At 38.8% G+C, this 25,556-nt stretch overlaps 1 protein-coding gene across 1 annotated transcript; it reads right to left on the bottom strand.

Annotated features, from left to right (window-relative positions):
• Positions 1-30: 30 nt before the first annotated feature.
• On the bottom strand, positions 31-646 carry LOC147643085 (uncharacterized). The gene has a single exon (XM_086836671.1). The coding sequence runs from the start codon at positions 499-501 to the stop codon at positions 154-156; it is 348 nt and encodes a 115-aa protein (XP_086692797.1). The 5' UTR covers positions 502-646; the 3' UTR covers positions 31-153.
• Between the last annotated feature and the right edge of the window lie 24,910 nt (positions 647-25,556).

The raw sequence follows: 25,556 nt of genomic DNA, 5'->3' as shown, positions 1-25,556 counted from the left end.
TGGTGCTGTTAGTGCGAGAGAGATTTTTTATATTCGTATTTATTTATAAAACAACACCTAACGTAACATTAATACTTAGAGACTAGGAACGAGGCAAGGGCCCTTATTGTGCGGTACGGCCGGAAAGCAATGCTTCGCACAATAGTAGGCCTCTTAGCCCGTCCGCTCCCTTCTACCCCTCTCCAGCACTCTGAGAGCCTTCAGCACCTTGGCAGAGAATGCTGCTGTCGCTTCCCACAACCTGGGATTCTCCAACATCATCGGCACCAGCGTGTCCACCCTGATCTCCGCTCCTGCTACCTCCTCCAGGGCGGCCCTCTCCTCGTCGAATCTGCGGCATTCGAAAACTATGTGGTATACATCCTCCGCGACTCCAGAACCGCACTCCGGGCAACCATCCTCGTCGTCATGACCGAACCTCTTGAGGTAGCTACGGAAGCAACCATGCCCGCTCAAAACCTGGGTCAGGTAGAAATCCACCTGACCATGCTTCCGCTCCATCCATGCCACTAGGTTGGGGATCAGCCTGTGCGTCCAGCGCCCTTTGGACGAGGCGTCCCACTTCGCCTGCCAGCTCTCGTAGCTCCTTCCTCTAGCCGCGCTCTTCGCCTCGGCCTTAGCGCCGCCTCCTGGTCCTTCGTGACTTCTCAGCGCACACCGAACCTCCGCCTTCTCACGGACCAGCTCCCTCATGGGGACCATGCCGGCTATCACCAGAACGGCGTCGTCCGAAACCGTCCTGAACGCGCTCGCCACCCTAACAGCGCACAGTCTGTAGGTGACCTCAACGCCCCGCATATAGGATTTCGTCGCGGCTGCTTTTGCCCACACCGGCGCCGCATACAATATTTGTGATGTTACGACGCTCGTCAGAAGCTTCCTGGTGATCTGCTTGGGCCCTCTGGTGTTGAGCAGTATGCGGGCGAGACGTCCTGCCGTCCCGCTGGCCTTCTTCTGGGCATACTCCAGGTGCTCCCTGAATGACAGCAGTGTGTCGATTAGGACGCCGAGGTATTTGATCGCCCTCTGCGATCTGATCGCGGTTCCACCGACCCGGATCTCGGCCGTTTCCACCGCTTTCCTGCTCGAGATCAGGACTGCCTCCGTTTTGTGCGCCGCTAGTTCCAGGCCGGCGCTCGAAAGCCATGCCTCGATCGTTCCGATCGCTTCGTTCGCCTAGTGCGAGAGAGATGACTATATATGTTTGCAATATGAGAGAGGCAGATCGTCAGATTGTGAAATAAGAAGCGGCAGTAGTAATTTTGCGAGCAACACGTACAGACGCCAGGGAACTTGCAAGAATTGGCACAGTTCGAAAATAATTAAACAACATGGATAATAATCAATCTGAGGAAAACCCGACATATGCTTCAAGATATATTTTGCTTTGCATATCGAGTATTCACAAGAATGCAAACTAGTTTGGACATTTATTCAAAGAGTAATATATAAAATTGAGTTAAGCACTGATTTGCAAGGCAGGGCCCTTTCAGAGCCTTTTAATGACATTAAAAATATAGTATTAAAGAACAGCGTTGCTTAATATTTTGTATATATTTTGACTTCCTAGTCATTGTAGGCTATAAGTTTTTATTTATAAATTCTCTATTAGTTATGATTTTCTTTCCCATATGCGAGAATTTCATACTTTTAGTGTCCTCAATGACTTACCTTGCTGTTTTTTAACGTGCAATCAATCATTTTCCAGTATTAAATCGTTGCACAAACATACAGAACAAAAACATTCACTGCAATAGCCTCCAAAATAATAATGTATTTTAATTTTCTACAAATATCCGAAATATTCCAAAGCCAATCATCCGAATCGAGTACAAATGAGATCTCTGAGTTCCAAATAGAAATCAATTTAAGTACAGATGTGCCCTTGAACTGCAAACCGACTAGTACAAATTTGCTGAATAACACCGAAAAGTTTACCGTATCCCTATGCGCAAAACTAAGTATTCCTCGTCAAGACGTATTCAAGTTGCAAAGTGAAATTAAAAAATACATTACAACGCCATTAGTAAGGGAACTACAAACAGATCGTTCATGCAATAAGTCCTTGATATATTGCCTCTGTCCCAAAATTATCGCTCCGAGATCGCCGTCTCGTTCGATTTCCATGCCCAGAAAATGGTTAGGCTTACCTTTGTCAACGCACTTGAATGGCTGTGATATGCTGCTCTTGATTTTCAGCAGATCCTCATGCGATTGGTAAGCTACTTATAGCTTGCTTATAGCTAATCGTCAACATATACAAGGATAAGTGCAATATTACCTTCTCCACATTGTTTGTACAAATATGGCTCGTTGTTCACCAATACGCCATTCAGCTTCTCATTCCAGGCCTTTCCTGACTGCTTTAAACCATATATTGCCTTCTTCAACAGCAATACCTTATCATGATTCATTTTATCTGAGCACCCTTCTGGCTGCTTCATGTAGACCGTCTCACTAAGATCGCTGTTTAGATACGCGGTACACCCATCCATTTGATGAAGATGTGGCTTGAGCTCCGCCGCAAGTGCTATAATAAAACGCAAACTCTCCAATCGGCATACCAGTGAAAAAGTTTCTTGGTAATTAACACCAAAACGCTGGGAACATCCCTTTGCAACCAATCGAGCCTTGAAGCGTTCTATTTGGCCATCTTTATCACGCTTTACGTTGAACACCCACTTGCATCCAATTGCTCACTGATTTTTGGGTAAATCTGTGACCTGCCAAGTCTGGTTGGCAGCCATGGTTGCCATGGCTTCCGAATTCCTGCTGCTGGCGGGCCTCCTCTTGTTCCTCCTGCTCGATCGTCACAGCATCACCCTTGGATGTCACGTCATGATTTTGATCAAACAAAACATCCCGGTTTTCCACCAATTGTTGCGCTGCTTGTTCATATAGCCGATATTCTTTGGTTGCTACTGAGTACCCAACCATAATGTACTCTCTGCCCTTAGGTTGAAATTTGCTGCCCTTCCTCGGACCCTTGTCCAGAGCAACTGCAAAAGATCCAAAAACTTTTAGGTATTTTACACAAGGTCTCTTACCCGTCCACGCTTCCATATGAGTCATACTTTCTAATGCGCTGGTAGGCGAGCGGTTTCGCAGATAAACCGAAGTGTTGACAGCTTCTGCCGAAAAATTATCTCCGAGTCCCGCCTGGAACAGAAGGCATCTCGACATTTCCACTAGCGTACGATTTGCCCGTTCCGCAACTCCATTTTCTTGGGGAGTATACGCTATTGTTAGCTGTCTGTCAATTTCATGCTTCCTCAGACATGCGTCTAACTCTTTATTGACAATTTCTCCGCCATTATCACTCCGCAGGCACTTAAGCTTTCTTCCTGTCTGTCGTTCCACAAGATTCTTGAACTCGATGAACTTGTATAGTACCTCGTTTTTCCCACGCAAGAAGTAAACAAAAATCCTCCTGGACTTATCGTCAATGAAAGTCGGAAAATACTTGGAACCTCCGAGAGATAGTGTTGGGAAAGGTCCACAAGCATCTGCGTGTATCAGATCCAAAAGCTCATTAGCCCGATTACTTGCTGCTGCTGGGAAAGGTTGGACATGGATTTTGCCAGCCATACACGTTTTGCAAATAATACTCTCTGGCAACCGGATATTATCTATCCCTTGAACTATCCCTTTAGATACCATATCTCTTACGTATCAAAATCCCATCAACAACTGGCACGGCAAAACATTTACTTTAGCCACCTTCAAACACGTATAAGTCACCAATCTTTTTTGCTTTCACTATGCATTCTCCATCTTGCATCACCTTGGCATTCTTGGACGTTGATGCACTAAGGTCAGTACATTCAAGTGGCCCGTATGACACCAGGCACGTGCCTGTTTGGGTTAGGTGTTAGTAGGCGCGATGGAAAATATAGGACAGAATACGAGGAAAATTGACTACCGGCGTGCTGCCAGATTGTTAGCTTGCATGCTTACTAAGTGTGTTAGTATTAAAGATTTTAATTTGGGAAGGGTATCTACGTTAGAGATTAGTGTGTACAAATCATCACCATGCATAAGGTTAAAAATAAAGGTTATCCCTAGCATCTTTCTACGATTGGCTAAGGACGGCAAGTTTATTAATAGGAGTCTACTAGAGTAGGAAGGTAATCTTTGGTTTGCATCCCAATTTAAACCGCGTAGAGCGAAAAGTAAAAAGTTCTTTTGAACCGACTCAATGCGTTTACTATGGACGCCGTACTGAGGGCTCCAAACGCAGCATCCATATTCTAGGATAGGACGAACTAAGGAAGTATATAAGGATTTAGTAACATAGGGGTCATTGAATTCCTTCGACCACCGTTTAATAAATCCAAGCACACCCCTGGCTCTATTCACCATAGACGAAATATGATCAATAAAGTCAAGTTTTGGGTCCAAGCGGACGCCCAAATCGTCAACAGTATTAATTCTTTCCAAAGAGCAGCAGTTCAGCGTGTAAGTAGCAAGCTTAGGAACGACACGAGAGAATGTCATTAGCTTGCATTTCGAGCCATTTAAGTTTAATAAGTTTACACGGCACCAAGTTTGAAAATTATTAAGATCTGTTTGTAAATCCGACTGGCAGGCAATGTCATTGTATTGCACGCAAAGCTTGACGTCATCCGCGTACGTAAGTACTCTGGAGTTAGTCAAGACTTTGGGCAGGTCATTTATGAACAATGTAAACAATAAGGGTCCCAAATGGCTTCCTTGCGGGACACCAGATGTAACCCTTAGAATATTGGATAAATTATTCTTAAAGAGGACCTTTTGCGTCCTGCCATTCAAATAACTAGAGATCCAATTAAGAAGATCACTTGGAAAACCCATTGAATCGAGTTTTCTAACGAGGAGAGAATGGTTAACAGAGTCAAATGCTTTACTGAGATCAGTATAGATTACATCTGTCTGACAATTATTATGGAAGCCCTTTATAATATAGAAAGAGAGCTCCAAAAGATTTGTTGTTGTTGATCTTCGCTTAATAAAACCATGTTGACATGGAGAAATAACCGATCTACAAAGGTGCTGTAAGTGAGGTGTGATAATATTTTCAAATAATTTTGGGATGGCCGACAACTTAGAGATTCCTCTATAATTGCTGGCATCCAATTTGCTACCTTTTTTGTGGAGAGGAATAATAAACGATTCCTTCCAAATAATGGGAAAGTGGGAGGTTTCTAAGGACAAGGTAAACAATTTCAGAAGGTGATAGCACAGGGCGTCGGCACAATACCCGAGCACACAGCCAGGAATTCCGTCGGGACCTGGCGAATAAACTGGCTTGATACGATGAAGATCTAAAAGGAGAGAGCTTTCGTTTAGGGTAGGACAGAAAATTAAGTTTGATTTGGGTATGTCGTAGGAATAGGTCTGGTGTAGATACGAAGAGCTAGAATAGGTTGTTTGAAAAAACCGCGAAAATAGATCGGCTATTGCCTGATCATTATTTGCATTAGTATTTTCAAATGAAAGCGAGGAAGGATTTGTTTTAGGCTTACGTTTAGTGTTAACGAAATTATAAAACTGTTTTGGGTGCTGTGAGAACTGGGCCCCACAACGAGTTAAATAATTTTTATAACACTGCGCGTTCAGCACGGTAATGTTTGACCGAGCTGATAAATAAGATGAAAGGGCAGATTGAGAACCGGTGATTTTAAATTTAGCATACAGTCTAGATTTTTTATTTTTAAACTCTTTAGTAAACCACGGCGGTTTATTCGAGCTTGGCGGATAATATAACGGAACACATTCAGTAAAAAATGAATTCATGGCACTGTAAAAAATATCCACGGCAACAGCCATGTCAGTGCACATGTATAGATCAGACCAATTGAACTCGTTTATAAAATTATTCAGCCGTTCAAAGTCCGTTTTGCGAAAACATAGGACTTTATTGGCTGGACGATCAGAAATATTCTGTACGTCACACCCAATATCAAGAGTCACATCGAAAGTTGGATGCGTCAGAGGCACCACCCTTGCTAAACTGACTCTCGCAGGATCAGAGACGAAGCAATGATCAAGCAAGCGCTGTATGAAATTCCGCACAAGGTTGACTTGAGACAGCGAAATGTCAAACAAGCCAGCGATAAAGTCATGTTGTGTAGGTGTATTGAGAGTATTGGTGGAATTATTCTAGCACCAGGGATATTAAAATCTCCTAGAACTACCAACTGGTCTCTATCCAAAAGTCGACTGGAAACCATCTGAATAGCGGAAAGGTGATTCCAATAAATAGGAAGTTCCGACAGTGGAGGTATGTAGGAACAGGTAATAAAAATGGAGCTACCTTTGATAGATAGCTTCACACAGAGGAATTCAACATCGTTACATTCCTCGAAGGTTAATAATTCTGACGTGAGTGAGGAGTCCACCGCTATTAGAACTCCACCCCCGCGTCTGATAGGGCGATCTAGCCGATATACTGTGAACACAGCTGGAAAAACTTTGGAGCTCAGAATCTCCGGCTTTAACCAGGTTTCTGTGAGCACAATAACCTGAGATGCAAACGAAAGGCTATCAGAATACAAGTTAGGAAGCTTACTACGTAAGCCTCTTGCATTCTGATAGGAAATACCTAAGGAGTAGGTTAGTTTTTTGGGTGGGGATTGGAAGACGTAGAAGGCGCAGTAGTATCATCAGGCCTAGGAAGAGTTATTCCTACAGGCCGTTTTTTTTTTTTCTTCGCCTCGAACTCCTTAACAACGATGTACTCTGGCCAGAAGTTGGGAGAGCAAATAGTGTTAAAGAGCTCGTAAAGGACATTTATTTTAAAAGATGAAATGTCCCTTGCGTAAGAAAATTTGAACTTTTCCACCTTTATCTTAATTTTTTCGGCTCTGGTTTTGCCTTGTATAAAGGCGAGAATATCTTCCGATGTTTGGTCAGGGGAGAGCCGCGAGACAAAAATATGTCTCGTTGGTGGAACAGCTATAAGGGCTTTTGGCAAGGCAGATTGGTTATCCGCCGTGCCATTGTCGGCCGGTATTCCGGGCCTAACACCCTGGGCAGATATACTTGTGTGAACGGGACTTTGAGGGGTCAATATTTGCGACCCGCCAGAGGATAAAACAGAAATTACCGGCGGTACGGGCACTCCCGCTGCACATTCGGATACCGAATCTTTTCTAGCGCTCGATCTCAGCACTCTTGGAATTAATGCTGAGGTCGAGGGCTGTGCCGAGGGAGGCTGCTGCTGAGAGCCCGTTGCAGGTAGTTTGGGCCCGTCTACATGCTGCCCACCAGTAGCACTTTTTTTGCGCCTAGGAGACTCATTTAATAGCGTAAGGCTATTAAATTGGGTGTCCAGCGCCAAGAACATATCAAGAGTTTTACGAAAACTCGTTAAAATGCCCTTAAAACCGCTTTTGGTTTGCCGCATGAAAGACATCATCTCCCTTTCTACATCGCGACAGGCCTCACAACAGAAACGCAGGCCGATGTTTTTTTTTACATCGTCCACCGTCCGAGCTGCAACTCCAATACACTTGGCGTGCATGACGTTGTCGCACAGCCAGCAGCCGTTTGTAAGGTCACCTGCAACAATTGCCTTTTTGCAGGTTTTGACGAAACAGACAATATTTCCGGACATTGTATAGACTTACCACTGTACTTGTACTTTGAAAAAATAAAAACAGAGCAATTAAGAAAGAAGTGAAAAGTCTCAGCGAGAGCGAGAGAGCGGGAGAGCGAATGAGTTCAGATTAGATAAGAAGTGCAGCGGCACAGCTAAAGCGAGAGAGTGAGAGAGCGTGGGAGATGGATAGATAAAACGTTTAGCTGTTGCGACGGCGCAAACAAAAGCTAGACGAAGAAGGCACAAAAAGGAATGCAAAATATGCAAAAGCTAACACTAGCAGCACAACTAAATTGGAAAATAAAGCCAATTATGTACACAAATTAGAATAGCTGCATGCACACGCGAAGTGAACGGGAAGTTATAAACACAAATTAGAAAATTTAAGTTAACCCCGGTGGTTAGAATCAATCTTTAATACAAAACGAGAGCGCAAGAAAAAAAACACGTCCGTTCACTTGGAAAGATGAAATGAAATATGTCAAAGTTCACCTTTTACCTGTTCTTTACAGCACTGCTCACGAAATAAAAATTTTCGGTCATCTTTGGAACATAAAGAACGTTTTTAAGTGTCAACATGCATAGGACGGTCTGTATCTTGACGTCACCTATACCTTCTGGAAGGAAACCAGCTTTGGCCTGGACTGGCATCGGCCAGTCCGATCTTTTCAGTGTGCTTCTTAAACTTTGTGAATAGCTCTCTTGTGCAACACATATGACTTGTTGCGCCACTATCCAAACACCATGTTGAATTGTCAATGTTGTTGACGTCACAGGCGTGCAGCAAGCTGCTTTGGCGATTCACATTTCTTGGTGTCATGCGGTGATCTCCCTCACTCTCACTTCGACACTGGTACTTAATGTGCACTTGATCACCACACTTGAAACAAACGATGGTTTTTCGTTTCTTCTGTCCATAGGATCGTCTGTGAGTTGTGCTTCTGTGTTGCAGCGAATGCCTTAGTATTGTCGAGTCGTTCATCTGCTATTCCTTTTCATTCACTCTCCTCCTTTAACTTTATGGTGAGAACCTCGAACGAAGGCAACTGATCTCGTGTCTCTATAGCGACCACGAAATATTCAAATTGATCTGGAAGGCTCGATAGCAAAACTGTACTGCGTAGTTCGTCGTTTAGCTCTATTCCAACTCCAGTTAGACTATCCAGAATTTCCACGAATTCACTTATGTAGGTCGTCATGCTCTGCCCCTGCTTCATCCGTTTGTTAAGCAGTTTCTTGTATAACTGTACTTTTCGTACAGGCCCGCTTGGTTGATGAACCTCCTTCAACCTGGTCCATGCCTCCACAGCCGTCAAACAATTCTTGTTGTAGGCCAATTGAGATGTCTTAACACTCAATGTTATTGTTGCCAACGCCTTACTGTCCAAGGCCTCAAACTCTTGTCGTTCTGGAACATTCGTTTCAGTTAGTTCTCCAGACGTAGCCCCCCACAAACCGGAATGCACCAATACAGATCGCATATGTATTTTTTTACATGTGTCATACATAGTTCGTCTCCTCTAACTTATCAATTTGATAAAGAGTAGTCATTGTTCTTAATCTCAAGTCACACACCGCCTAACTTGAATTCTCCAGTGCCTGGGCCCATAACCTCTTGAGCGAAAGAATTCTATCCGACAAATTAGAACACCGTGTGTATGCTGCGGAATTTTATTCGCGACAGACTTTGAAGTTGAAAGGAGAAACAAAAAATGAGTATACATATTTTCTTATTCTGTATCCCTTAGAGTAAGACAAATATATATTCTTTGTGGTATCTTTCTTATACATATGTATACAAGCGTGCATTGTAACAGAGAGAAATATATAGATTACTTTATTTTCTACATACATATTTGTCATTTCCCACAGCTCCAATAGAATATAATAATATTTTTTGCGCTGCACTATTCAATTCGGCAGATATTAAGTCATTAGGCTACTCACGGTGTTTGTACATTTTAATAGAGCTCTTACAAGATCTAGAAAATGATGGGGTAGAAGTAACAGTTAACGGTGAGCTACACAAATTATATTTTATTCTGGGGTTTATTTTAGGAGATAATCTGGGGCTTAACAGCGTTTTAGGTTTAACTACATCAATTTCTAGCCATAATTTTTGTACATTTTGTAAATTGAGTAAGGAAGAAACTGCAATAGTATATGAAGTCAAATTTGAAACATTTCGAACTGAAGATAATTACAAAAAGGACTTAGGAAAATCTGACGTCACACTTACAGGAATAAAGTCACGAGTGTGCTCCCTTATTTTTCAGCAATCAATTATTTTTCGGTAGATATTCTTCATGACGTATTGGAAGGTATTTTACTATATGATATTTCAAAAATTATTCTGCATTACATAAGTAAAAAAACATTTGACTAGAAACATTGAACTTAAGGAAGAAAAATTTTCAATATGGAACATCTGAAATCGGAAATATTTGTCCACCTTACCAATTAAATAATTTAAAAAAATGTAATATAAAAGCCACTTGTAGCGCTTGCTCGGTATAAGATACTTTTTATTAGCGCCATCTGTTGGTCGATCATATGTCGAAAGGCGGCTTTGCCAGTGTAGCAAGCGTAGGTCGGCTAGGGCACGAAAGATCGGGTGAGAGAGTAACAGAGGCATTTGTCAACGGTCTCCCCGTTTCCCCCACTTTCACATTGGGTTACCGCCACTTTTCCGGCGTCATCTTCCAGCATTCCATTTTTGGCTGCGGAAGTGTAGTGACTCCTATATTTGGCGACTGGCGACAAAAATTCGAAAAAAAAGTAATCGCGAGTGTTCAAAGTGTTGAGAATACAATTTTGCTTATTGGCCACTGAGCCGCGAATAGAAAGGTGAGCGTACAGATAGGGAAAAGCATAGGCAGCGTGAACTTATTTATGAATTTTAAAGGCTGCAGTTTGTACCGCTCGAAGGCCCGAGGAGAGGCGAGGGGCAGGCAACGAAACGACGCCGGCGCAGCTTCTTGGATTCTTTTAAACGCCTGGATCTGAATTCTAGGAGGAGGACTTCCCCGTCGCCCCGCTCACTAGAGCTGGGGAAAATATTACTTTTTATATAATTTTATGGGGTTGAAGAATAATTAATCGCCGAATGCGGTAGAACGACCTTTGTCCCCTTGGCGAACAGCTCTAGAGAGCACAACTAAGCAGAGAATTCGGTAGCAATCGTACGAGCTTTTATGCCAGAGTCGGTGTAGGCGTAGGCTTCGGCAAAGCATTGCGATTAGTTTAATGTAATTCTTTCGGGCGTTTTGAACTCGCCGCCGCAATGCGATCCCGGCCAAAGTACATTTAATTCGAGCCTCCTGCCTCATCGCGACGAACTATTGTGAAGAAAAAGGGAATTTTCGACCCCCATTTTGTTCCAGTGTCAGTGAAGATAGTATGGAAAATTAGCGTAAGAAAAAATATAAATTTTAAGTTAGGTTAAATTTCGGAAAAATTGCAAGGAAAAAAGAATGATGTGAAATGAACATAGGCATATGTAAAGAGCAATGTGCGGCAAAGAGAAATGTTAATTCGTTGCATTCCGGTGAAAGTTAATGAGAAGATCGATTTAAATAGCGCGGGCCGTATGCGTCTTTTTTTTATAGTTTCCCCCCATCTTCGTGATCTCTTTTAGGGATATGAATTTCTTCTTTTTGCATGTATCATTTTCATCCCAATTTTCAGCTAGCTTCCGAGGAAAGCGCTTTCATCGGTGGAGTTAAGAAAATGGTGAGTGTCGAAGTAATAATTTAAATAATTTCAAGTACAAGAAAGAAAGAAAAAGAAATGAATTGGAATGAAAAAATGTCCCAAATCTTGAGCCGTTAACGTAAAAGAAAGATCGAAATTCAACCGAACCAACGGCAGAAAACGAAGAGGGAAAGGGAAAGAATAGAGGAACGCTGATACATAAGGCGTTTGCGCTTAAGGCTATTTATGCTGAGATCTTTTATGCTTCTCCAATTCCAATTATTATTTTTGTTATTGCAACATGTAAATTTAACTTCAGACGGCGCGAATAATATTTTTCTCCAACTTGCCAAAAATTGTTTTGCCATCATTTTAATTAAGGCCCGAAATTGAGTCAAAGGGCGTATATTTATTTATCATTGGTATTCTAAGTTTTAATGTTTAATTGTCTATCTACGTTTTCTAGTTTAAGTAATGAATTTATATCTTTCTAGTTTTAAATAAAATTATTATAATGTTTTAAAATGTCGAGTATTGGCCGCAGCTGGCATGCGTTGTGATGTAGGGTAGCACTTGTCGAAGGGGTCGCTCAAGCTATATAGCTTTGAGGATGGGAGCGACCATAGGAAGGGTGGGCAAACTAGAGCCTCCAGAACACCAGGAGTGCTAAAAAGGGCAAGTAAGCCGAAGAGAGTTAAATTTTCCTCAACTTTTATTCATGTGTTGTCTGTATCTCTGTCCCGGTTTAAGCTTGTTGTAGCACGCATTTATTTCTGTTTAAAATTATGCAAAGGCAACCCGAGATCTGAGCAAGACCATCACTCCCGTAGCCGACGAGCCGAAGCCGGAAAAATATCTTGCGTGCGCTCCGATCTCGAGCTAACATCTTGCCTGTGACATTTGTTTTTAGTGTAGCGATTCGTTACACACTGCCCGTGAGCTGCTTTCCTTTACAACATTCTTCCCAATAATGGTCGGTGACTTAGTTGCGATCGATGATGAAAATTGGAAATTCGTTAAAAATCTGCTCAAATTAATTGACATAATAACATACTCAGAATATACAGTAAATGACTTGAAGTGTTTAAAAGAAATAATAAAATATCACAACAGGGAATATACTATTCTATTTAATGACAATCTCAAGCCAAAACACCATTTTTTATTACAATATTATAAAATTATTCAGGAATCAGGGCTAATTAAGGATTTGTAAACACTTCCTTTTGAGGCCAGGCATAAAGCATTAAAAACATATGCTAAAAATATAACTTCACGGAAAAATGTAATAATGTAATGTAAATTTTGCAGGCCTAATTCAAGATTTCAATATTAAAGACTTAATATTAAGCAAGTCTAAGTGCTTGACTACAAATTCTATATATAGGAATGAACTTGGTAATTCTTTTTTACATTTAGAAAACGCCACTTGCTATTCTTATATTAAACAAAGAAATATTATTTACAAACAAAAAATGATTGTATATACATTTCTGCCATATATAAAAGTGTACGCAATTTTAAAAATTTGTACCTATTACAAAGAAATATCGTTTTTTTGCGATGAAATGGAAGTTAATTTAAATGACCACTTCACAAGTTATGAAGTTTCATAAACTATAGGGGAAAAAAATAGTTAAGCTAAAAGATCTCAAATTCCCACCCAACGAAACTCACAATCTGGGAAATAGAAAATTGTTTAAACCATAATTTTATTTTTAAGATTAGATATTTATATGTGTACTAAGTGCAAAAATCTTTATATAAATATATGTATGTAAGTGTAAAAAAAAATATAAGAAAAAAAACAGCAACAAAAAATTGTGTTTGTCTTCAAGGCGACTAGCCTTTAAAAATATAAAATTCATCCCGAAAAGAAGAAAATATATTCTTGTATCTCAAGCCAGATTTTCTTAATTCAAGACAGCTTACCCTTAAATTTAGAAAAAATTGTCTATTTTTATACCCTTGAAGGGTATTATAATTTCAGTCAGAAGTTTGCAACGCAGTGAAGGAGGCACCTCCGACTATATAAAGTATATATATTCTTGATCAGGATCAACAGCCGAGTCGATCTAGCCATGTCCGTCTGTCCGTCTGTCCGTTTCTACGCAAACTAGTCTTTCAGTTTTGAAGCTATCTGAATGAAACTTTGTAGTTAGCCCTATATGTACTCTCACTCGTATATATGTCGGAACGGGCCGGATCGGACGACTGTATCATACAGCTGCTATAGAAAAGAGCAAGAAATTAATACAATTAAAAATTATAACTTTTCCAGTTTTCAACAGATTTTTATCAAATATTATTCTAAAATTTTGTGTAAAATTTTACTAAACTCGAACTACCATATAATACAGATGCCATAGAAACGATCAAGAAATTAATAAAATTAACAATTATAACTTCTTCAGTTTTCGCCAGATTTTCTGATGTCGAGTCTGCTAAATTTATTATTCCACATTCAAAATGATGATGTAATTTCGGTATCTCATCTTTTATATAAACTCCTCGAAAATTAGGAATATTTTAATAAAGGTGAACTTCAATGCATAAAAATTCGATAACTCTCTGTTAGGTAGCTCATTTAGTAGCTTTTATATTGCGTTTTTGTTTTTTGATATTATTATTTTGTGAAAATGATATACCGTAATCTTTCTGGTATGTTTGTAAATACAATCCCTCGACTTACGCTACCGATTTCATTTTTCAACTATACCTCTGGTTTTCCTAAAGTTGTGCCTTTGCCATCTTTGCATTGTTAATAGACTTTACAATTGCAGCGCTACCTGATGCTAAACTACCCACAGCTCTAAGGGCAGTTAAAATAGGTACCAATGGTAAAAAGCCACCAATTTTATGGACTGCTACAACCCGTGGAATTACAACATTTTTGCTACACCCCATAGAGTTAGATACTGCAGAGCGAGCCACTTTTACTTCATTCATTCAGTCAAGAGGTTTATTCTTTCGCAATTCGATTGTTTCCTTTCTGATGATTGAGGCAAGAGTTTTTTACAACTTTCTTTTTCTGCAGCTTTGTTCCCATCCCAAATTTTTTCTTTAGCTTCATCACGTTGGTCACAAAATATGCTGCAGCTCTTTCACTAATACTGCTATTCAATGCTTTTACACGATCCCGAGCCCTATCAATTAAGATGGAATCTGCTTTAGGTCGTTCAGTCAAGTCCTTGCTATTTGAATATGCTATGTCGTGTTCCCGACAAGCCTCATCTAAACCATTGATTCCTCGGACACCACGAAGTAATCGTTTCTCAAGGTTTGTGCCAGGTCCACAGTAATTGTACCTAGGTATATGAGCCTCAAAGGGTAAAGTGTTTATTAAATTATTTATGAGACCAGTTCCCTGTTTCACGGTTGATTTATGACTGATTATATTATAAAAATGTTTCCCCATTTTATATCAACCTCAATTAACATATCTTTAAATCATGCGTTTATTAAGACAAAATAAAAGTATCACAGTAAGAAACATTGAAGGTGGCGTACATGGGGAAATTACTCATCCACGACACATTTCATTGTTACCGAACACAATAGGAGCTTTAATTGTTGGACCATCCAATTTTGGGAAAACCAATGTAATGATAAGTTTAATCGAAAGTCCAAATGGCTTAAAATTTGAAAATATTTATGTATTTTTAAAGAGTTTATACCAACCAACCAATACGAGGAATGGATATTACACATTTTCGTCAAATGATAGTGTTTAGTCACCGGAAGATGCAAAAAACAATTCCATTATGATATTTGATGATGTCACATCCGAAAAACAAGATAATATTCGAGATTATGTCTCCTAGGCGCAAAAAAAAACTGCTATTGGTGGGCAGCATGTAGACGGACCCCAACTGCAACGGGCTCTCAGCAGCAGCCTCCCTTGGCACAACCCTCGACCTAAGCATTAATTCCAAGAGTGCTGAGATCGAGCGCTAGAAAAGATTCGGTTTTAATATCCCTGGTGCTATTTGGTGCTCAAATAATTCCACCAATACTCTCAATACACCTACACAACATGACTTTATCGCTGGCTTGTTTGACATTTCGCTGTCTCAAGTCAACCATGTGCGGAATTTCATACAGCGCTTGCTTGATCATTGCTTCGTCTCTGATCCTGCGAGAGTCAGTTTAGCAAGGGTGGTGCCTCTGACGCAGCTTGAAGATACTTATCATCCAACTTTCGATGTGACTCTTGATATTGGGTGTGACGTACAGAATATTTCTGACCGTCCAGCCAATAAACTCTAATGTTTTCGCAAGACGGACTTTGAACGGCTGAATAATTTTATAAACGAGTTCAATTGGTCCGATCTATACATGTGCACTGACATGGCTGTTGCCGTGGATATTTTTTACAGTGCCATGAATTCATTTTTTACTGAATGTGTTCCGTTATATTATCCGCCAAGCTCGAATAAACCGCCGTGGTTTACTAAAGAGTTTAAAAATAAAAAATCTAGACTGTATGCTAAATTTAAAATCACCGGTTCTCAATCTGCCCTTTCATCTTATTTATCAGCTCGGTCAAACTTTACCGTGCTGAACGCGCAGTGTTATAAAAATTATTTAACTCGTTGTGGGGCCCAGTTCTCACAGGACCCAAAACAGTTTTATAATTTCGTTAACACTAAACGTAAGCCTAAAACAAATCCTTCCTCGCTTTCATTTGAAAATACTAATGCAAATAATGATCAGGCAATAGCCGATCTATTTTCGCGGTTTTTTCAAACAACCTATTCTAGCTCTTCGTATCTACACCAGACCTATTCCTACGACATAGCCAAATCAAACTTAATTTTCTGTCCTAGCCTAAACGAAAGCTCTCTCCTTTTAGATCTTCATCGTGTCAAGCCAGTTTATTCGCCAGGTCCCGACGGAATTCCTGGCTGTGTGCTCAGGTATTGTGCCGACGCCCTATGCTATCCCTTTCTGAAATTGTTTACCTTGTCCTTAGAAACCTCCCACTTTCCCATTATTTGGAGGGAATCGTTTATTATTCCTCTCCACAAAAAAGGTAGCAAATTGGATGCCAGCAATTATAGAGGAATCTCTAAGTTGTCGGCCATCCCAAAATTATTTGAAAATATTATCACCCCTCACTTACAGCACCTTTGTAGATCGGTTATTTCTCCATGTCAACATGGTTTTATTAAGCGAAGATCAACAACAACAAATCTTTTGGAGCTCTCTTCCTATATTATAAAGGGGTTCCATAATAATTGTCAGACAGATGTAATCTATACTGATTTCAGTAAAGCATTTGACTCTGTTAACCATTCTCTCCTTGTTAGTAAACTCGATTCAATGGGTTTCCAAGTGATCTTCTTAATTGGATCTCAAGTTATTTGAATGGCAGGACGCAAAAGGTCCTCTTTAAGAATTATTTATCCAATGTTCTAATGGTTACATCTTTCGTCCAGCAAGGAAGCCATTTGGGACCCTTATTGTTTACATTATTTATAAATGACCTGCCCAAAGTCTTGACTATATTTATATAATATAATATATAAAATAATGACGTTGCCTGCCAGTCGGATTTACAAACAGATCTCAATAATTTTTAAACTTGGTGCTGTGTAAACTTATTAAATTTAAATGGCTCGAAATGCAAGCTAATGACATTCTTTCGTGTCGTTCCTAATCTTGCTATTTACACGCTGAACTGCTGCTCTTTGGAAAGAATTAATGGTTGCAGCTATCGTAATGTTGTCCTTAGATCTTGTGCAGCCTGATACAATCCAACCGAATTCGGTATTTTGACCTAGGAGTCCGTCTATTTTCTTTAACCCAATATAAATTTGCTCCTATAATAAGTTCCACTCTACCTGGCTTATTAAATTCTGGATCAGCAAGCCGGAATTTATTCCACTTGGAAGTGTCTATATTTAATAATTGAACTGGTAGTGCCTTCATCAACTTTGGAAGAATAATCGCATCTACTGTCAAATTACCTTTGCTTTCATTTCTTTTAATTTGCAAATTCACTTTATGCTTAGAAATGCAATTTTTAGTGGAGGAAACACCACTAATTTGTCTATAACTTTTAATTCTAGTTAATTGCAAAATTTGTGAAGCTTCCTCAGGTATAATTCTACTTTGCGACCCACTGTCAATCAAAGCTCTTAATATCTCAAACCCCCCATTCCTTGACTTTACTTGGACCAGGGCAGTGGCTAATAACGCTTGCTCTGTTGTCCTACAGGTATTCACTTTTTCCTGTTTATGCCCTGTAAAGTGAAGTAATGTATGGTGGGGCTTCTTATAAGTCAAGCAAAGCTGCTCGCTTGTACATTTTTTATCAAATGAATGCCTAAGACATCTAAGGCAAATACGATTTTTTCTTACCCAATCAGACCTTTCTGCTGAGCTCATTATTTTAAATTTATGGCATTGAATTAAATAATGTCCCGGTAACTTGCAACACGCACAATTTTCACTATAATTTTTGTAAGAAGTAATATTTGTTACAATTTTCTTAACAGATTTGTTTTCCTGTGAAAATGAAGAAATTGAATTGAGCCTTTGTTCTAAAAATTCCATGACATAAGACAGTGATTGGATTTCTTTTGTCTTTTTAACATGGCTTTCGTAAAAATAAATTGACTAATTGTTAAATTTTCGAAGGATAATGTGCGCAAAAATTGCATCTACATCTTCGGATAATTGTGCCTTTAGTTTTATTACATAAACTGACTATTTAATTTTAAATTTAAATTTGGCATATCCATAAGCCTATTTATGTGGTCTGAGAAAATTTGTCTTTTATTCTCATACCGCTTGGTTAAGAAATCCCGAGGGGCTTGATAATTTTCTCCAGATCCAAGCAACAAATGGGTAACCACATTCCTGGCTTCTTTTAATGCTGCCTTTAAATAATTGAATTTAAGAGAAGGACTGAGATCCTCTCTTGTATGAATGAGCTCTGTAAAGAGCTCATTAAACAAATTCCATTTTTTGGAATCCCCAAAGAAGGTGGGAATTTGAATTTTTGGGAGTTGGTAAAAATATTATTTATACCGGTGAGTCGGCTATTGATGGCTGTTAAAATATTTTGTTTATCGAAATCCAGTTCGCTTATTTCTTCATCGAACACCGAACTTTCGAAATAGGTATTAACTTGCACGATTATGTTAACCACCTTATTCCAAAGGAATTCTATTTTATTTTTCTTTATATTAAGGAAGTCTGTCACTCGCATTTTTAGAATTTATTTGTGTCTCCAACTACCCATATTTTCAGGGTTTTCATTGGCCATTATTTTTTGTTGAACGGCAGATTTCAAATTTTTCCCTGAACTACCCATTTTCTCAGGGTTTTTATTTTGCATTATTTGCTCACTGGGATTACTTATCGCCTTTTCATATTTAATTTTTAGTTGCGCCAAAACCATCGTAATCAAATCATACTGTTTTCAGTTAAAATACTCGTGATCGACAACGCCGATCTTCAATTAATCTGTATGATTAGAAACGAAAATATTCCTAAACTCCTCTAGCTTTGCGAATTCGTTGGAATTTATCGTTGGGTTTGCTTCCAACTTTCTAACTTCCAACTCAATCGTTTTTTCGGACAACATTTTAATCAATATAGCAACTTGCAAAATCTGTTTGAAAGGGTTTATAATATTATTATTTCCAGCCTTTGCGTTTTCTTATATGTATGCGCGTATTTAAATAAGTATATGTATATGTATACTTTTTTTTTCTGAGTTAACTTAGCTGCTGCTCCTTGTCGTTACCGTTGTCGTCTCCTACTGCTGCTGTTTTTGTAGCTGCTGCTGTTGGTGTTGTTGCTATTTTTGAAGTTGCTGCTATATTTATACCCTTGCAGGGTATTATAATTTCAGTCAGAAGTTTTCAACGCAGTGAAGGAGGCACCACCGACTATATAAAGTATATATATTCTTGATCAGGATCAACAGCCGAGTCGATCTAGCCATGTCCGTCCGTCCGTCTGTCCGTTTCTACGCAAACTAGTCTCTCAGTTTTGAAGCTATCTGATATGTCGGAACGGGCCGGATCGGACGACTATATCATATAGCTGCCATAGGAATGATCGGAAAATTTTTATAAAAAATTGTTTAACTTTTTCAGTTTTCAATGGAATTGGATCAAATTTGAGATATAGCCATTTAACTATACTCTACAATTTTGCATATAATTTTATAAAAATCTGACTACTATATCATATAGCTCCCATAGGAACGATCGAGAAATTAATAAAATTAAAAATTATAACTTTTTCGGTTTTCAACAGATTTTCATAAAATTTGAGGTATAGCCATTTTATATAAGTCTTAAATTTTGTGAAAAATTTCATAAAAATCGCACGACTATATCATATAGGTGCCATACAAACGATCGTTTGATGTAGAGGAAAAATGCAAATCTGTGAATGTAAAACTGCAAATATAATATGTATAGGTGAATGAAATGAAAGCAGGTATTACTTCATTGTTTTTTAACACAAGTATATATAATTTATATTGTATGGATTCCTATTCATAGAAGTTCTATCTGCAAGGGTATATAAACTTCGGCGTGCCGAAGTTAGCTTCTTTTCTTGTTGTTGATGCTGCTGCTTTTGTTATTGTTGCGATCATCCTTCCTTCTAATGTCGTTTTCTTTTGGTTTCAGTTTCTTTTTGTTTGTTGTTTTTTAGTCTTGGCTTGGAGGTGTCTGTGTTGAATTTGGAACTTTATTTTTGATGTTGGCACTAAGTTCCAGTTTAACTTAACGTCAGTTAAGTATTTTTATGCTCTTATGGTATTTATTTATTTATCAATTTTTGTTATTTTAGGAACTTTTTATTTTTTCACATTTACACTCACTGTTAATGTTAAAGCCTTAGCACGCCTCCACTTTTTATACCCTTGCAGGGTATTATAATTTCAGTCAGAAGTTTGCAACGAAGTGAAGGAGGCACCTCCGACTATATAAAGTATATATATTCTTGATCAGGATCAACAGCCGAGTCGATCTAACCATGTCCGTCTGTCCGTCTGTCCGTTTCTACGCAAACTAGTCTCTCAGTTTTGAAGCTATCTGATATGTCGGAACGGGCCGGATCTATATAAAGTATATATATTCTTGATCAGGATCAACAGCCGAGTCGATCTAACCATGTCCGTCTGTCCGTCTGTCCGTCTGTCCGTTTCTACGCAAACTAGTCTCTCAGTTTTGGAGCTATCTGAATGAAACTTTGCAGTTAGTCTTCTATATACTCTCACTCGTATATATGTCGGAACGGGCCGGATCGGACGACTATATCATATAGCTGTCATAGGAATAATCGGAAAAGTTTTACAAAAAAAATTATAAAATTTTTAGTTTTCAACAGAATTTGATCAAATTTGAGATATAGCCATTTCATATTATTCTACAATTTTGTGTAAAATTTTATGAAAATCGGACGACTATATCATATAGCTCCCATAGGAACGATCGAGAAATTAATTCAATTAAAAAGTATAACATTTTCAGTTTTCAACAGATTTTCATCAAATTTGAGATATAGCCGTTTCATGTTATTCTACAATTTTGTGTAAAATTTTATGAAAATCGGACTAATATATCATATAGCTCCCATAGGAACGATCGAGAAATTTGAGAGGAATGAGAATGGCGGTGGCTGTTGTCGGAAGACTGACAATCACGGTGGCGATAACATTTTTAGTTTTAAACAGAATTTAATCAAATTTGAAATATAACCATTTCATATTATTCTAAAATTTTGTGTAAAATTTTATGAAAATTGGACGACTATATCATATAGCTCCCATAGGAACGATCGAGAAATTAATACAATTAAATTTATAACTTTTTTAGTTTTCAGCTGATTTTCATCAAATTTTAGGTATAGGCATTTTATATTAGTCTTAAATTTTGTGTCAAATTTCATGAAAATCGGACTATTATATCATATAGGTGCCATACAAACGATCGTTTGATGTAGAGGAAAAATGCAAGTCTTTGAATGTAAAACTGCAAATATAATATGTATAGGTGAATGAAATGAAAGCAGGTATTACTTCATTGTTTTTTAACACAAATATATATAATTTATATTGTATGGATTCCTATTCATAGAAGTTCTATCTGCAAGGGTATATAAACTTCGGCGTGCCGAAGTTAGCTTCCTTTCTTGTTTTTGTTTAATTTTGTATTTTGCCGATTTTTCGACCACAAAAATGAATATTAACAAAATTGTTTTTATTAAACCCACCAATTTGTTGAGTTGGAAAAATAATGCATTTATTTTTTTAAACAATAAGGACTCTTGTTTATCCTTTTGCTTTTTATGTGATACTCTGTTCCTTACCATATAGGGAGAAACTAGAGTTAATTATTTTTGCTACCTTTAGCTGCAAGTGTAATTTTGCTATGCTTAAAGGAGCTGGCCTTCTCAGAGTCCCTTACCATATAGGGGGAAACTGCAGAGTTTTTTCAAAGTAAATATTCTTTGAAGGCTCGATTGACCAAAATGTAAGAGAGGCTGCAAATAAAGCAAACGTCTACATTTGTTCAGTTGATATTTTAAACTGTTTTATTTCCGTAAAGTCCTAACTTAGGTTGCTAACAGTAATATCGCCTAGACTCTTATTTCTAAATATCCCCTCAGGTACAAGCGGTGAATTTCCGCTGCCCGATATCATTATCTATAAAACCATGTAGTGACCACTCGCAGGAGGTCCCATATCGCAGGTATACTTAAGGTCCGAGAAGCGGTTGTCAACTTATAGATATGCATACAGATGCTTAACAGTACAGTACTGCAGCGGTTTGATGTTTACGTAGAATTCTTATATATATGTATATGTACGTGTTCATGTGTGAACACCGATGCGATCATAATTCCGCTTCCATCCGCCGTCACGAATCTGGTCACAGTTAGGTCAGGTGTGCTGAGATTGGGACAGAGAAAAGCATTAAATTGGTTCTTAATTACTATGCAAGCTCTCGATCTACAATTCGAGTTTGCGTAGAGTAGTGTATCCTGGGATCTTTAGTCCAGCGACATGACTGTCCCTGGCCCAAGGCTCCTGTATCATACCGATGTCGATTAATCTGCACGATTTTCGACATCGATGTTGGTTGGGGTAGCGTCAGGGGGTTAATCGTCGATGACCATGTCGTCCAACAGTTTGTTGGTGTCATCGACCGTCTCCAATATCTCGTCCGGCTCGGGCAAGAAGACCTTTATCTTGGCCTTCCTGATGCCGTACCGGACCTTGTAATCATTGGCCTCCAACTGAAGCAGGCAACACTGGTTTATCAGCAGGAGAAAAGGTTGGCTCACCTTCATCTCCTGTTCAGCTTTGAGGATGGTCCAGTCCTCTGTATGGACGTCTGGGCTTTGGGCCCTCAAGCAGGCAATCACCCTGGCGTGGTCGGTTTGCCCCTTCGGTAACCAGATGCGAGCTCAAGGTCTCCTTGGGATCTCCCTGGCGTGGACTAGCCTAATCTTAAGACCAGCACAAGTGTCGCTAATCTTAGCAACCCAATCCGCAACTTAATCTAATGCAATTTTCGAAATTTTAATGGTGCTTATTTCATGTCCTCTAGACCTAAACATGAGCATCGTGATACGTAACATTCTTGCTGTCCTTTAAATAAACACTTTTTGCATCCCTAAAATGTTATTTTTTCTTACTACGTTTTATACCTTTATTTTTCTTTACACACTTTTGAGGCTGACTACCTACACTTTCAGATGTGTATGCATACATCTTTGACCGCAACCCTACAAACTCAGTCATCGACCTACCATTCAACTCATCCTTAAAGAAACCTAAGCGCTTTTTGTTGAGTGTACAAAAATTATAAAGCCTAGCCAATTCATATGAATACTCGGAGGTATCGGAGGTTGAACTCAACATCACCCCTAATGTCTGCATACAAATCATTTGTTGTCATTGAGTTAATAAATAATTCAGTATCCATATAATTTAGTTTCAGTACCTAAGTATAGCTGTTTATCACAAACATTTCGTAACTTTTTCAATTGAATTGCATACAGATTGTCTGTAAATTTTGTTGCGCTATGGACGACCGCCTTGTGGACCAATGGGTGCAGCTTCCCATTCAGTAATTAAGCGGACATCACCACGCTTTTCATTATTTTCAAGGAATTTACCGTAAATACTATTGTTTAAAAGCTTAAAAAGTCTTTCACAAAAGTATTTTTAGCCCTGGTCCTATGCTCTGTGTTGATGTCAATATATTTGAGTGTATTTTGTAAAGGGTCAAACCATTCTTCATACACTGTTTTAATGTCTTATAATGAATGATTTAGTTTTTCCATATCCCGGAGATCTGCTATTAGCTTTTTGACCTTTGAATTTATGGAGGGGAAATTGTTGGCTGAACAAAAAAGGAGGTCATTATGTAAATCATGTAGTGAGTATGGATATTCGAAGTCAACCCCTAGAATATAACTAAACTCACTATCATCACTAATGTTTTCAATATTAAATGTATTTACAACCTCCCTTTCAACCCATTTAAACTCAACTGTAAAAATTATTTCCATCCACATACACTAAGTATTCTGATTCTTTCGAAGAATCAAAATCTTTAAGGTACTTATGGTTTGCCTTAGAATATCTATGACTAGTTTGTACTAAATCCCCTCGAATTCCGTACTGTATATATCTAATCATATCCATATCAGTAAGAAATTCGAGGGTTATTTGTGTACTTTTTAGCATAGCATCCCAAGACAAGCCTGGGATAGTGAGATAATGATTAGGATCGAGTTCATGGATTTCTTAACAAACTCCTCTAAAGTTCTTAAAAATATCGGACAACAACAAAACATCCGATTTTAAGTAAAGTTCTAGATAGTCCTGAGGTATTTCACACTTGAAATGACTCCATATTTTACATGCATGCAGATAATCAACCTCCGAGCAGTGTGTTTCTGTTTAACTGCCATAAAACTTTCCGCGGCATGGGATAGAAAAATGATCTAGTTTTTTAAATGAGTCTGAATTCTCGTAGGGGAAAACACCTTTCTTACGAAGAAGAGAGAAATCTTCACTTTGTGGGTAGCGTTTTTTAAATTTTCAACTGCTCATCATTTAAATTGTTTGCAAGAGAATCTAGACTAGAGGACATGAATCTGATCGAATATAAAAAAACTAATTTCTAGGTCATTATCCCCTAAAGGAATATATTTTGAAATTGAAATATATAATCCTTATTCAAAGGAATTACCCTAATTTCGCACTCTGTTTCCCCGAGCTCATTCACAAATCGTACTTCGAGAAATTGTGAAGGAAGACGGGAATGAAATTTCCTGTTTTGAATTTGAGGTTGCACTCGTTTTGAGCTCACTCACTCTATCATTTCCTAATTCACCCTCACATATGTGACAATTAGAGCCTCATTAAATTTAGCATTATCTTAAAGAATCATATGTAATGGCACTATATTAGACATACGACTCTGGTAAATTTCGGACAAATCGGATGTTAAATTTTCTATGAAAGTGCGACTAACATTCGCATCTGTCTTTAGTACTAACTTACCTAACCTAGAATAAAATGCACACTTTATATAGTATGCAAATGAAAGAGGCTTATTTATATGCTTATTTATAATTTGTGATTTCTCATTAACTGATATAGTCGTCGGCTCCAGTATACATTCGAAGTCGGCATACACTATAAATAGCACCTCCCGCTGACGACGATGAATTGAAAATTGAAGATTTTGTTACGGAACTGCCTTTTCCTTGGGAAAGGACGGGCTAGCTCTTGAGGCCCAGGGCTGGGTTCGACCCAATGCCCGCAGTCCGCACAATAGAATATCGAACTAGTCGGACATCTTCGACTGTTCAGAAAGAACACACATTTGGATACTTATATCAGAGAGATAAGAGCTTGTTTATGTATAGGCAAGAGAAATGTAGCTACACCAAGGTGTTTCGTCTGGCGTGCAGATATCCTGCACTCTAGCACATGTGTGCATACCCAACTCAACTAGATACCTGGAACACTTGGTGGGTTATATGACCTCCTGCGAGTGGTCACCACATGTTAAAGATAAGAGAGATAGAATGTTTCCCCGCGGTCGGGGATATACCGATCCGTGGGTCTAGAGAGTTAGCTCTAGTCTAGTTAGCTACCTTAGCTAGGACTTTAAGAAATTAAATTCAGTTTGAAATATCAACTCAACAGTGTTAGACGCGTGTTTCATTTACAGTCTCTCTAACATTTTCGTCCTTCTGCCGCCCTGCAACTTTCCCCCGTAGTAAG

The sequence above is a fragment of the Drosophila serrata genome, unplaced genomic scaffold, assembly GCF_035046125.1.
Source record: "Drosophila serrata isolate PLE 108 unplaced genomic scaffold, ASM3504612v1 contig_293, whole genome shotgun sequence".
Taxonomy (NCBI): Eukaryota; Metazoa; Arthropoda; class Insecta; order Diptera; family Drosophilidae; genus Drosophila; species Drosophila serrata.
This window is presented reverse-complemented; position numbering and strand designations above follow the sequence as displayed.

What these genes read in the sequence shown, in the direction of transcription:
- LOC147643085 (XM_086836671.1), bottom strand. Translation starts at nt 501, where the DNA reads ATGGAGCGGAAGCATGGTCAGGTGGATTTCTACCTGACCCAGGTTTTG.